At 43.6% G+C, this 14,185-nt stretch overlaps 1 protein-coding gene and 1 long non-coding RNA gene across 8 annotated transcripts in view; both read left to right on the forward strand.

Annotated features, from left to right (window-relative positions):
• THADA (THADA armadillo repeat containing) overlaps window positions 1-14,185 on the forward strand; it is a 362,728-nt gene that overhangs the window by 291,396 nt on the left and 57,147 nt on the right. For 6 of the 7 annotated variants that reach the window (XM_036925595.2, XM_036925596.2, XM_057497255.1 and 3 more), the window contains 5 exons: window positions 4,694-5,073; window positions 5,664-5,782; window positions 6,117-6,189; window positions 9,019-9,172; window positions 11,981-12,112. In XM_036925595.2, coding sequence (XP_036781490.2) covers window positions 4,694-5,073; window positions 5,664-5,782; window positions 6,117-6,189; window positions 9,019-9,172; window positions 11,981-12,112 — 858 coding nt within the window. Of the gene's footprint in view, window positions 1-4,693; window positions 5,074-5,663; window positions 5,783-6,116; window positions 6,190-9,018; window positions 9,173-11,980; window positions 12,113-14,185 lie in introns of those variants that run through there. The other variant, XR_005032689.2, reaches the window with a different exon arrangement.
• Window positions 6,200-9,012, forward strand: LOC130682600 (uncharacterized). The gene is made up of 3 exons (XR_008995863.1): window positions 6,200-7,039; window positions 7,107-8,484; window positions 8,521-9,012. It is a non-coding gene; the product is annotated as an uncharacterized LOC130682600 (long non-coding RNA).

A 14,185-nucleotide genomic window follows, 5' to 3' on the forward strand; every position in this document is an offset into this window, starting at 1 on the left:
TCTTGAGATTCTTTTCTTCTCTCCCTTCTTATTCCTCCTCCTCGATTCTTCATATGTTGGGTGTTTTGTGCTGTGCTCTTTCTAGGAGTGCTCCCATCTAGAGAAGTCCCTGTAAGATGTTCTGTAGAGGTCGTTTGTGGGAAGCAAATTCCCTCAGCTTTTGTTTGTCTGGGAATTGTTTAATCCCACCGTCATATTTGAATGATAGTCGTGCTGGATACAGTATCCTTGGTTCAAGGCCCTTCTGTTTCATTGTATTAAATATATCATGCCATTCTCTTCTGGCCTGTAGGGTTTCTGTCGAGAAGTCTGATGTTAGCCTAATGGGTTTTCCTTTATAGGTGACCTTTTTCTCTCTAGCTGCCTTTAAAACTATTTCTTTGTCCTTGATCTTTGCCTTTTTAATTATTATGTGTCTTGGTGTTGTCCTCCTTGGATCCTTTCTGTTGGGGGTTCTGTGTATTTCCGTGGTCTGTTCGATTATTTCCTCCCCCAGTTTGGGGATGTTTTCAGCAATTATTTCTTCTAAGATACTTTCCATCTCTTTTCCTCTCTCTTCTTCTTCTGGAACCCCTATAATACAAATATTTTTCCTTTTGGATTGGTCACACAGTTCTCTTAACATTGTTTCATTCCTGGAGATCCTTTTATCTCTCTCTATGTCAGCTTCTATGCGTTCCTGTTCTCTGGTTTCAATTCCGTCAATGGCCTCTTGCATCCTATCCATTCTGCTTATAAACCCTTCCAGAGTTTGTTTCATTTCTGCGATCTCCTTTCTGGCATCAGTGATCTCCCTCCGGACTTCATCCCATTTCTCTTGTGTATTTCTCTGCATCTCTATCAGCATGTTTATGATTCTTATTTTGAATTCTTTGTCAGGAAGACTGGTTAGGTCTGTCTCCTTCTCTGGTGTTGTCTCTGTGATCTTTGTCTGCCTGTAGCTTTGCCTTTTCATGGTGATAGGAATAGTCTGCAGAGCTGGGACGAGTGACGGCTGGAAGAACTTCCCTTCTTGTTGGTTTGTGGCCCTCCTCTCCTGGGAGAACAGCGACCTCTAGTGGCTTGTGCTGGGCAGCTGCGCGCAGACAGGGTTTCTGCTTCCTGCCCGGCTGCTATGGAGTTTATCTCCGCTGTTGCTGTGGGCGTGGCTTGGTTCGGGCAGCTGCTCCAAAGTGGTGGAGTCGCGTTGGAGCGGGAGCGGCCTGGAGGCTATTTATCTCCGTAAGGGGCCTCCCTGCTCCCTGCAGCCCAGGGGTTAGGGTGCCCAGAGATCCCGGATTCCCTACCTCTGGATTATGTGTCCCGTCCTGCCCCTTTAAGACTTCCAAAAAAGCACCCGCCAAAACAAAACAATGACCACAAAAAAAAAAAAAAAGAAAAATTTTAAATTAAAAAAAAAATAAATTTTTTTCTAATTAAAAAAAAAAAAAAGGTGGCTGCTCGTTTTTCTTTATTCTCCGGCGCCAGCCTCAGGCATCTGCTCACCGGTCTTGCTGCCCTGTTTCCCTAGTATTGGGGTCCCTGTCCCTTTAAGACTTACAAAAATCGCTTGCCAAAAGAAAACCGCAAAAAAAAAAAAAAAAGTGGTCGCTCGCTTTTCTGTTGTCCTCCAACGCCAGGCCACCGGTGCCCGCTCACTGTTCTTGCTTCCCTGTTTTCCTAGTATCCAGGGCCCTGCACTCTGGCCCGGATGGCTGGGGCTGGGTGTTCGGCAGTCCTGGGCTCCGTATCCCTCCTGCTCTGCCTACTCTTCTCCCGCCGGGAGTTGGGGGGATGGGCGCTCGGCTCCCGCGGGGCCGGGGCTTGTATCTTACCCCCTTCGCAAGGCGCTGGGTTCTCTCAGGTGCGGATGTGGTCTGGATATTGTCCTGTGTCCTTTGGTCTTTATTCTAGGAAGGGTTGTCTTTGTTATATTTTCATAGATACATGTGGTTTTGGGAGGAGATTTCCGCTGCTCTGCTCACGCCACCATCTTCTGCCCAAGCTCAACATTCTGTATTTTTAATTCCTGGTTTATTCCAAACCTATGTTTATCTTCAATTTCATGTAAGTTCTCTCCACCTGTTACCTTAATTTTTTTTTTTTTGAGAAGGCATCTCTCATATTTATTGATCATATGGTTGTTAACAACAATAAAATTCTGTATTGGGGACTCAATGCACAATCATTAATCAACCCCAAGCCTAATTCTCAACCGTCTCCAATCTTCTGAGGCATAACGAACAAGCTCTTACATGGTGAACAGTGCAAGGGCAGTCATCACAGAAAGTTTCGGTTTTGATCACGCATAATGAACTATAAACAGTCAGGTCAAATATGATTATTCGTTTGATTTTTATACTTGATTTATATGTGAATCCCATGTTTCTCCCTTATTATTATTATTATTATTATTATTATTATTTTTTTTTTTTTTTTAGTAAAATGCTGAAGTGGTAGGTAGATGCAAGATAAAAGTAGAAAACATAGTTTAGTGCTGTAAGAGGGCTAATGTAGATGATCAGGTGTGTGCCTATAGACTAAGTATTAATCCAAGCTAGACAAGGGCAACAAAACATCCACAGATGCAGAAGATTTCTCTCAAAACAGGGGGGTGAGGTTCTAAGCCTCACCTCTGTTGATCCCCAATTTCTCACCTGATGGCCCCCCTGTGACTGTGCCTGTCTTAGGTTGTTACCTTAATTTTGTATGTTTCTGTTTTGTTAATGGTAGTTTTCTAAAAGTCAGTGGTATTCACTGAGTTATGAGATACCTAAATTTCAGCAAGGCGTTTGATGAAGTCTATCCTGATGTTCTTTAGATAAAAGTCTATGGACAGAATGGTAAAGTTAGGCGGACACATAACTAGGGAATGCCTAGACCCAGCAAGAGCTGGTTAATGGACTGGTGAGAGCTTGGAGGGGGTGGGGAACAGGGCAGGCAGGGAGCAAGTGCAACACTCGCTGAAGATCTCTGTCCTCCACACTGGCCTAATCCATGTTTTTAGTAATTATTTGGTTGTGGGCAGTTAGGGCATACCTGTCAAATTGAATTTCCCAACTGGTATTGGGTGGTGACTGTGTTGTATGAAGAATTCGTTCTGGCATTTACCCCATGCCCTGCCCCATTTTGTTACCCAGTGCCGGCGATTTTATTCCTTCAGTGCTTCTCAAACCCATCTTCTCCCCATCCTCCCTTACTTCAGGCTTTCATCATTTCTGTCCTAGACACTGCAGTAATCTTTTAACTGGTTTCCCTGTGCTAATATTGCTCTCTCAGCAATAAGAACACTGCAGTGAACATGTTCACCTGACTTTGTTGCTTAAAATAACCACTCAGTAACATTCCCTGGTCTCCAGAAGAATAAATGTCCATGCTCCTTCACATGGCCTAGGAGGTCCTCCATGTCCTGGCTACAGTACCTGTCTAGCCTTTCCCATTATTCCCCCATCTTGGATTCTGTGTTGTAGTGATATCAGACTGACTGTGGTTCCCCATGGGGCCGGGTCCTTTGAACCTGTGCTCTGCATTTGATTGTTCCAATACATTCTTCCCTCTCTTCCGCTTTAGGACTCAGATTATCTATCATTTATCCCATTAGAACCTAGTTATTGATTTGTCTTTCTCAAACTAAACTATAACTCCTTAAGGGCAGTGTTCCTATTTTATTTAGCACCCAGTACATCACAGGCCAGCAATAAGTGTTTTTGGTCAGAACAGAGAATACAAAAAGGTCTGCAGTCTAAAAGGCAGACCGTAAAACTTAACAGGGACATCAGATTTAACAGGGATATAGTTGGCTTTAAAACAAACAAACAACGGAAACAAGCCTTGATCTAAGTACTGAGTACAAGGTGGGAAAAGATGACTCACCACCATCAGAAGACCATGTAAACGAAGAAAGGCTGTGGTTTCAGGTGGCCTTATGCTCTACATGAGTCAACAGTGTGATGCACCTCCAGGAACCTAGGGTCAGAACAGGGGAAATAGCAGTCCTTCTGGTCATACCATTCACCAGAGTCATGTTCCATCTTAGGGGCTGTACCTCAAGAGGGAGGGAAGCATGTCCAAAGGAAGGCAGCTAGAATAGTGAGAGGTAAACCCCTTCATGGGGAATAGTTGAAGGAAGTAGGGGATTTCAGCTAGAGAAGTTAGAGGGGCCTTAATAACTGTATTCAAGTGCCAAAAGGGCACACTGGTAACCTTAAAGTGCAGAACTAGGCCAGTAAGTGAAAACTACAATTAGATTTTCTAAGAGTGGAATATTTTGTCTTGTGGTCTACAAGTCACTGTAGAGTTCAACCAGGAGCCTCTGAGAAGAGGGGCTGTGGAGGGGATCTGAGCTCTTGAAGGAAGTTTGGACTAGATGTCCTTCTATCCTGTTCATTTGGAGGCTTGGTGATGTAAGAGGTCGCTGAGTTCATATTCACTGAATGTTGAGGGTCGGGGGTGTCAGGAGCACATCTTATGATGGGAATGCCTTTGTCCCTCTAGGGGAAAAATTATGAATTACCTAAACAGAAATTGCCTCTGGACAAGAAGTCTGAACCTTAGTGGACTAGTCACTTTTTACGTCATTCATGTGATATGTCATCAGAAAAGACATCTGATAGACCCACACAGTGTATCCAGAGCCTTTCATTCTCCCATGTCCTTTTGTGGAACTTTGACTAAAGTGAATGCCTCTTTCCCTTTGCTTTTTTGCTTTTTTTAGTTCTGGAGCATCTTGGCCTCTGGGAGGAAGTCAGAGGGATCATCTCAGGATCAGAGCTGATAACGGGATTCCCCTATACCTTCACGGTGCCGGGCCTGCCCCAGTACCTCCAGAGCCTCACCAAACTAGCCATCACCACAGTGTTGGCAGTGGCAGCCAAGGATGGAGGGCAGAGAAGGGATGTTCCCATCTCCCTCTCTCAGCTGTTAGAGTCGTCCTTCCCAGAAGTGCGCCTCCTGACACTGGAATCCCTGTTGGAAAGGTTCTCAGCAGCAGCCCCTAGATTAGGAGAGAAGGGACTGCCACCCTTGCTGAAGAATATGGGAGGGACATTCTTGATGTTGGCTATAAAGGAAAATCACCCAGAATGCTTCTGCAAGGTAATGTCCCTGGTGTGCTGACCATGCCCTACCACTCCCCACGCTCTTTGGCAAGCTCACCAGAGTGATAAGATCAAGAAGGCAGGGTTTGGTCTGGCTTCTCCAGGATCAGTAGGAGGAGAGTCAGCATCCATTGGACAAAGACCTTCTGTATGGTGCTTGCCATGGCTTCATGCATGGAAGAGCACTAAGAAAAGTATTTTATGATAATGCTATTGATGACAGAGATGAAGGTAAACCATTCAGTGCTCTAGGAAATAGCATTGACAGTTGGGTATAGAATGTGTAGAAGGTAGTCTTTGCTAATGCCATTTGGGGGCAGATGCCCAGCTAGAAAGCATATCAACAGGAAAAGGCACTGCCCTAGGAATCTGGGCATCTAGGCTTTGATCCTAGGTCACTAGAGACCTTCGGGTATGTCCCTGCTCCACTGTGTCTTGGTCCCCTGAAGGTATTAAGGGGGAAATAAGAAGTCATTGGGAGCTTTTTGAAAGACAGACTCCTTGTCAGTACAAGTGATTATTATTTAGCTTCTAGAGGCTTTTTCCTGAGTTATGTTTGTTTGTTTTTCATGGATCTGGCTCACACAGATACTGAAAATTCTCCATTGCATGGACTCCAGTGAGTGGCTTCCACAGACGGAGCAATATATCCAGCTAACCCCAAAGGAATTCTTGATCTGGACAATGGATATTGCTTCAAATGAAAGGTTTGCCCCAGTGCTCTCTGTGAAAACTCTATATCGTGTGGCCCATCAATCAGTTAGTAATGAACTTGAGCACAGTCCTGGCCCAATGACTCAGGTCCTGTACTTCTTTCTAAACCTCAGCCTAGGAGCATGTTCTCTGCTCAAGCAAAAGAATGATGTCAGAGTATCACATTAATAACCAAAAGGTAATCACGTCTGAAGCTGTTTATATAGCCATGAGGTGAAAATTTCCAGCATTCACATCCATATGGATTTTAGACTATCTGCAAAAATCATCTGTATATAAAATATGTTTAATTTTAAATTTTGTGTGCTTTTTGCTTACTTTTTCTAGGTCTGAAATTCAAAGCATAGCTCTGAGACTTGCTTCCAAAATGATTGCCCACCACATGCAGACATGTGAGGAGGTAGGTAGATTCTGCCCCTTGTTCTGGGGTCTAGGTTGTTGTGCTCCTATTTACCTGGAAGGTATCAGTAAAAGTGAACTGTTTCAGCAGGCAGAATTACTGTGGCGTGTGTGCACAGCCTCTACAAAGATATTGTTCATGTCTGTTATCCACTGTGGATATAATTTGTGAAGAATTTTCCAAGCACCACCTTTGGCATTTTTTTTCTCTTGTTCTGGGCACATTTGATTAGAATCCATGAGAGTAACACAGTCTCTTTGCCCTCACCACACACACACATATGGCCAAATCCCCTTGTTTTTAATTTTTTGAGCCAGACTCTTTATTTAAAGAGAGAGTGAACAAGTCAGTTCTAAGGATTACAAGTCACCAGGATTGCATCCTAGTCAACTAAAGTTAAGTACATGTCACTAAGGCTTGAACATTCCCCCAGAACATAGCCCAGATGGCTCTTCATGGAAGCCCAGATGTGCCCCACCTGTCTTAACATATCTTGAGGGTGAGGTGGAACTAAAGTAATCAAAACAGCTTCCTGGAGAGATGCCTTAAGACAAATGCATGCATACCTGGAGGTATAAGGAAAGATGCCACCATCACAGAATTATTGTATGTGGAAGGCAGTTAATACTACACTAAAATTACCCGAAGATCAGTATTACTCATCACCACACCATGATAGTGGTGGCATAATGTTGCAGATTCCAGTTCCTTCCAACAAAGCAGCACTCAGAGAGGCCCCAGGGATGCAAAAATGAGCAAAGAGTGGATGGACGGTATAATGAGGAAAAGGAGCATTAGATGGAGACAGAAATGCTCCAGTGCAGAGGAGGCTGCGGGAATCCGGAGGAGGGTGGAGCACGGGGGGAGCCGAGGAAGACTTCACAGAGGAGACTGGTACCTGCGGGAATCCGGAGGAGGGTGGAGCACGGGGGGAGCTGAGGAAGACTTCACAGAGGAGACTGGTACTTCAGAGAGCCTGGGGCTGGGCAGAGAGAGAGCCCGAGGGTGAGAGTTAAGCAGATCCACAGTCTCCTGGGGTCTGTCACCCAAAGGCAGGCCAGGGGACCAAAGGTAAGCTGGTCACTAGGATACACAAAGAGCCCAGAAAACGTCAATTGTGTGTGTTTGGGTGGGAGAAGAGGACGTTTGTAGAAAGGGAAAGGATTTGCTAAAAAATCATAGCCTAGAGGGGAAAAAAACAAGTTCTAAGAAAATAATCACAGAGGAGCCTACCAAGTCTGCCAAATGCTATCATTTTCATCTAAATTCATGTTTTAATCAGTTGTCATGTGCATCTAAAAGGCACTGTTTCATACTTGAATATTTGATGAAAATTGAGACTTTTCCAAGGAGAGAAAAACTAACAGAACTGTAGAGAAGCACATAAAAGAACACCTGGGTCTCTCTGTGCACCGGGGGGTCAGCTTCGCCCTGAAGCTCCAAGGTGCTTGTCAGTTTAGCTCCATAGATGCCCACAGATGATCAGAGGAGCCAGTGGTCTCATACTGAACATTTTAAGAGGCTTAGTTGATAGGAGAAGTAAAATACATTTGGAACAATAATCCCCTTTCTAGAAAAAGTAAAAACCCAGGGTTTAAAAGATGGAAACACCCCAAATGTCCAACTGTTAAATGGTATAACCTGTGCCATGGAATATTATTCAGCCACAAAAAGTCATGAAGTACTGAAATATCCTACATCACAGATGAACCTTGAAAACATGCTAAGCAAAAGAAACCAATCACAAAAGACTGCATATTATGTTATTTAATTTATGTGAAACATCCAATATAGGCAAATCCTAGAGATAGAAATTAGCGTTTTAGGGCTGGGAGAAGGCACAGATGACAAATGGGGCTTGTTAACCAAAGGTACAGGGTTTCCCTTTTTGGTGATGAAATGTTCTAAAATTGACTGTGGTGATGGTTGCACATATCTGTGAATATACTAAAAACCGTTGAATTGTATGCTTTGAATAGGTGGATTACATGGAATGTGAATTATACCTCAGTAAAGTTCTTAGTATAAAAAAATAATAATAGAGCTTTGTTTCAACAATAATGTTAGTTAGGATGCTGCTTTAAATTTTGTAATAGAAACTCATAAACACAATGGCTTAAAGCAGATCGAAGCAGTCCAAAGTAGATATGTGCCTTGATAGTGTTGGGCCCCCAGGCCCTTCTACCTTGTTGCTCTCCTGTCCTCAGCGTGGCTTCCGTCTTGAAATCCCAGATGGTCACTCCGGCTCCTACCATCTTGTCCTTGCTTAGCTAACAGGAAGGAGAAACCCAAGAAGTGAAGGTCTAAGAAGTCTAAGGCATGACCTAAAAGTGGCACAGATACCACTTTTAATGACATCCCATTAGTCAGAACTCAATCACGGTACTCCCAAATGCAAGGGAACCTGGGAAATGTAGTCTTTAGCTGGGTGCCCACATGCCCCGCCAAAAATCTAGAGTTCTGTTACTGAAGACAAAAGGAATATCTGATTATTGGGGAAAACAAGTATTATTTGCTACCACAGTCTTTCCCCTAAATTTTGTCCTTACTGAAGCTATCGAATCTGTTCTGATAACCTGATTTGCATCAGAAAAGGCTCTAGGAACTTGCAAGTTGTAGTGACTCAGTATTATTGAAAGACAAGTCAGATTTTCTTCCCTGAGCTTATTTATTTATCCCTACTTGGATGGAAGGAAAACCAACTGGAAAGCTTTCTCTCACTACAGTAAGCTCTGATTTGTAGATCCGTTTGTTGTGTGTAGCTCATCCCTAAATCCTTGGCCGTCCTCAGTCACATCTTCTGAACTGCCATCCATTTTGTCCTTTCAGACCAGGGACTCTGTGGCCCCCAAACTGCAGCAGTGGGTTCAGCTGGTCGTCGCATCCTGCGGAGATAACTGTCCCCCAGAGTCTAGGCTGGCCGCTGCTGAAGTCCTCACCAGCACCGCGCCGTGTTTCCTCACCAACGTCCACCCCATTCTTGGTAAGTGCACTGGGTGGGGAGCAGGCCCTCAAAGTGTGAATAGGCACTCTAGGTTAAAAAAGAGAGAAGATAAAAATGACAGCATGCATCATACCATTACAGCTTTCAAATATATTAAAACCCTCTTAGTTCCTACTCTAATCATTTTTCACCACAACTGCCTCTTTTCTTTTCAATCATGTTTCCCAAGCCATTCTCCTTATGTTTCCAAAAGCCTCTGTGGTCTTCCTGAAATACATCTGATTATTTCACTCTACTGATTAAAGCCTTTGAGTGGGTTCCTTCAGGAACCTTCAGGATGAAATCCAAACACCCTTTAACACAGCTTATAAGGCCCTTCCTGTTCTGTGTGCTGCCCAGCCCTCCCACCTCATCGGCCACCACTCTCCAACACGGGCCCTCTGTCATCAACAGGTAACAGTTCTCTAAACAAACTGCTGCTCAACTGACTTTCGTTTGTATTTCAAGACTTGGCCTGTCACCTCTTCCAGGAAGCCTGTTAAAGTGATCTTGGTAAAATGACTGGGTCAGTGTGAGGCTGTGGCATTGAGGAAGAAGAAAGGACAGGCTCAAAAGGCATTAGGAAGTAGACTCAACAGGACTTGGTGTTGAGTTTAATGTAAAAGGAAGACTCACGGATGAATTACAGGCTTTTAACTTAAGTGACTGGGAAGACTACCGCTGGTTCCTTTCACTGAAACTAGTTTTAAGTGAGGCATCTTTGGGACATAAAGGGAGAGCTATTTTGAAATCAAGTAGGGATCTTGGCTGGTTTCCAACTGTTTTCCACCTTCATGTCTCTTTCCTCACTGCCAAGCCCTGTCCTTAAGTAATTAGGAAAAAGCATCATGTCATGGTGTTGAGAAAACTAAGCTTTAGGAAATCTAAGGAATTAAAAAAGCTTAGAGGTTTTTGGTTTGGTTTGGTTTTCATTTTTAAATTTGAAAAAATACTGTGGTGTTTTGTTTATTTTTAAGCATAAGGGTTTAATAAAAGGAAAACCCTGGACTTAAGGCCATGCCTTAGTCCTGACCTTGTCCTCTCCTGCCGTCTTATCCCCATGACATTGTGCTGTGATTCTCTTCCATCCCTTATTGGAATCCTGTTTCTGCTCACATCTTCCATACCAAGGCCTGCAGAATATGCCATGGCCCCTGTGTACAAAGAGCTTTCAGTGTAGATGTGGAGAAAGAACTTACAGGATAAAGGAAAGAACTGCTTTTTTAGATGGTGAGATTCAGATTTTAAGTGTTAATCACAGTTCAGCCCAATAAAGTGTCTCATGTCCCTGGATCTCTCTGGGAAACAAAGTTGCCTTTGATATCCTTTTAATTACTTCTTCTAAGTGGCTTCCAGACATTTTTTCTTATACCCAAAGGGAGATGGAAAGGGGACCATCTCTGATTGTGATTTAATCACTGGACCCAGAAGAATAAAAGCAAATATTTATAAACTTTGGTGAAGTTTCTCCAGTGGAGGTAATACCATTTTGCACCACATTTTCTGTGTACTCTAGCTCTAGTTCATATCAGGCAAAATGTGTATGGAAAACCTGGAATTCCTGAATGAAATTGAATCCTGGTCATAATTAATTGTTGGAGCTGATTATAGCATTATAGGCAATGAGGAAGTAGGTCAGTCGTGGCTGATAGCCTATGAGAACATGAAACAGATGTAGGACTGAGAGAAACAAGACATAAAAGTACACATATATAAATGACTGTGTTAAAGAGGAAAATCTTAAACCCTAGAGAACAATAAGAATGGATAGATTCTGACAGAGTAAAATTTAAAGCCAGACTTAAAACAGAAAAGAGAGAATGAAACCCCAGCGGGAGCCGTGGCCGTTCTTGGTTTGACTAAAGCATTGGTGACTCTGCTAACACATTCTCCACGGAAAAAAAGGGAGGGAGTGGCCTAAGGAGAGGACTCAGGACAGGGTGGGTTCCCCGCTGAAAGGCTAGGGATGATGAGTGGCAGTCTTCTGTGCCCCTCTGCTGCAGCCGTCCACAAGCCTGGGCCTCCCACAGGTGCATGTGTCCTTTCCATAAGGCCCTGCCCACCCCTCACCTCCCTCCAGAAGTCAGCCTCCAATACACAGTCTACTGTGATCTTTCCCTGCCGTGAGTCACAGCCATACACATCCATCCCTGACTTCTTCCTGCCTCGTGTTCTTGATGATGTTCCTTCTAGTTGCACAGGGCAGATACTGTCTCTTCCTGTTCCATGCTCCACAGAGCCCCCAGCACAGGGACTCCACAGAGTTCCTGCCCCGGGGTGATGGCGGTCTGAGGGTGGGCCCCACATGGACATGGCAGACTGGTGCCTTTAGCATGGGTCCTTGCCCGTTTTTGATTCTTGTTCCCCAAATCTTGATTGAAACTTTGCTTTCAGAATTTCTAAGCTCACACAGTCACTCAAATCAACACTGGGCTAGTTTCTCCAAAGCACTCTTGATGTATGAAGTTTCATTCCTGAGACGCGTGAGTCATTGTGGATAGCTGGGCCCAGAGCCTTAGTCAGCCAGGCCACACCTTCTGGTGACCTTGCCTGGGACTAGTTGCCTTTCTTAAGCTTTCCCTCCTTGAAAAAAAAAAAGACATTTCCAAACTTGCCCACTTAGGGCCCTCTCTCTTCCAGTGTTTATCTGACTCTTGGGTCTTCCTTTCTTGCAATACCCAGAAAAAAAGGAATGGCCGTTGCTCATTAAGATTGCTCTCCTCCACCATGGATTTGAAGAGGTAGGGGTATTTATACCTGCTTGTAAATTTCATTGTGGGTGATTCAGATTCCTTTTGGTCTTCTTAGGACTGCAGGATACACTTGCTCTCTGGAGATGTGTCCTCACCCTCCTGCAGAGTGAGGAGCAAGCTGTTAGAGATGCAGCCACAGAAACTGTGATGACCACCATGTCACAAGAAAACACTTGCCAGTCAACAGGTACCTAATTCTTATTCTTCCATAGTGTCTTATTGCTCTTGGACCAAAGTTGGCATGCTTTTTCTGTAAAGGACCAGAAAATCAATATTTTTGTCTTTGTCAGCCATTCAGTCTCTGTTCTCAACTCTGCCATTTTAGTGGGGGAAGTAGCTACAAACAGTAGGTAAGTAAGTGGGTGTGACTGTGTTCCAATAAAACTTTATTTAAAAAAATAAGCAGCTGCCCAGATTTGATCTGCTAGCCACGGTTTGCTAATCCCTAATTTTTCTGTAGGACATCCTACAGAAAAATTGTTTTTGAAAATAGAAATCTAATAAACAATGCCTTTTGTTAGTTACTTTGTCATCCTTTTAAAATAAAGCCAAGTCTTAATTATCTGTGTGGTTACATAACCCAGGAATCATAGACCCATCATTTTGTTCCTCCATGAGTTTCTACACGTGACAGAAAGAGGTGAGTGTGAATTAAGTTTCTGCGCTTTGTGCTTGGGCTCCTTGTTTAGTGGCAGTGCTAGTCCTGGAGGCAGGATGGGAGTAGAAAGAGAAGCAGCCTAGATGGGTCGTTCTGGGCTTACAGCCACTCAGCCCATATGGTGAGCTCTTACAGCCCTGGGCACTGTTATCTGTATATGGTGGCAAATGCTATGGACGTAAAAGGGAACTGCTGGGCTGCTGGATGGGAGGGGTGGGCAAGTGGAGGAGAAACAGGACACACCTCTGGACAAGTGGCCATCTGGAGGGTGACTGCCCTTGTAGACTTGGATTGCCTGCACCTGGGGCTGGGCGTCAGCAAAGAGCCTGGGTCAGCTGTCCTAAAGAGAAACCAGGACACCATTTGGAGGCAAGGGATCATAGGCTGAGCAAAGAAGTTTGTCTTAATGGGAAGGAGAATGGGAGGGGAAATAGCCATACAGGGTCTGTAACTGATTCAGGGCCCCTCGTCCCCATGGCTACGGATTCTGGAAGCTTCCCTAGGAATGTGTGAACTTCCCCATACTCATGTCCTCCATTGTAATGGTCTGCATGTATGGAAGAAGGTAGTTTTTGTTTGTTTTTAGTAAGGTATCATTGATATACAATCTTATGAAGGCTTCACATGAGCAACATTGTGGTTACTACATTCACCCATATTATCAAGTCCCCCCCACCCCTCCATTGTAGTCATGTCCATCAGCATAGTAAGATGCTATAGAGCCACTATTTGTCTGGCAGAGGTAGTTTTTTAATAATCTCTCAGGGTACCACTCCAGAGCACATTTACCAGGATCAGCTGTGCCTCTCAATGGCAAAATATTCAGGTTGGCACTGTGAGTGATGTGTAAGCAGCCAACTGCCCACTCTCATCCCACCCTGTCAGAGTGCCTAGATATCTCAGTTCCAACATTTGTCCCTTGTCCCTTTTTCCAGTTGTGCATTTTCCTTAGAAGGACACACAGAGCACTCAGCAAAGGCTCAGTAAATAAGTGGTGGAATATAATATTCCCTACTTTTCTCTAGGACCTTCTCCACCAAAGATGTAGAAGATCATTTCATAGTGGAATTCATCAGTGGATTTCTTCCTCCTAATCTTGATAATCTTTGCCCTCCTACTTTTATTTATTTCATATTTTTTTCCAAATTCATTTATAGTAAAACTATATTACTATGTTCTCTTCCTTATGGTTCAAATTGTTTCTGAAGAAATAGAAATCATTAATTATATACTGAGTGCCTTTGACATGTAAAACTCTATGTGTGAAAGCCTCTGAGGGATAATACACATAAAATCCTCCTTATTTACCTTTGTATTCCTTGTGTTGGTCTATAAAAAAGGATTTGAGGTGTAATAAGGGCAAAAATTCTATAACACCTAATGTAGCATGTTACCTGGACCAGATCCTTTACTGCAGGAGTAAAAAGTCATCGGGAAGTTATTAGAACAACTGACAAAATTGAAATATTGCTGTAGATTAAAATCAATATTAAATTCCCTGCATTTGATAACTGTATTGAGGTTTTGTAAGAGAATATCTTTGTTCTTAGTAAATAAACAACTGAAATATTAGGGGCTAAAGAGGCACAACACCTGCAACAT

This window comes from Manis pentadactyla, chromosome 2 (genome assembly GCF_030020395.1).
Source record: "Manis pentadactyla isolate mManPen7 chromosome 2, mManPen7.hap1, whole genome shotgun sequence".
NCBI classification, from domain to species: domain Eukaryota; kingdom Metazoa; phylum Chordata; class Mammalia; order Pholidota; family Manidae; genus Manis; species Manis pentadactyla.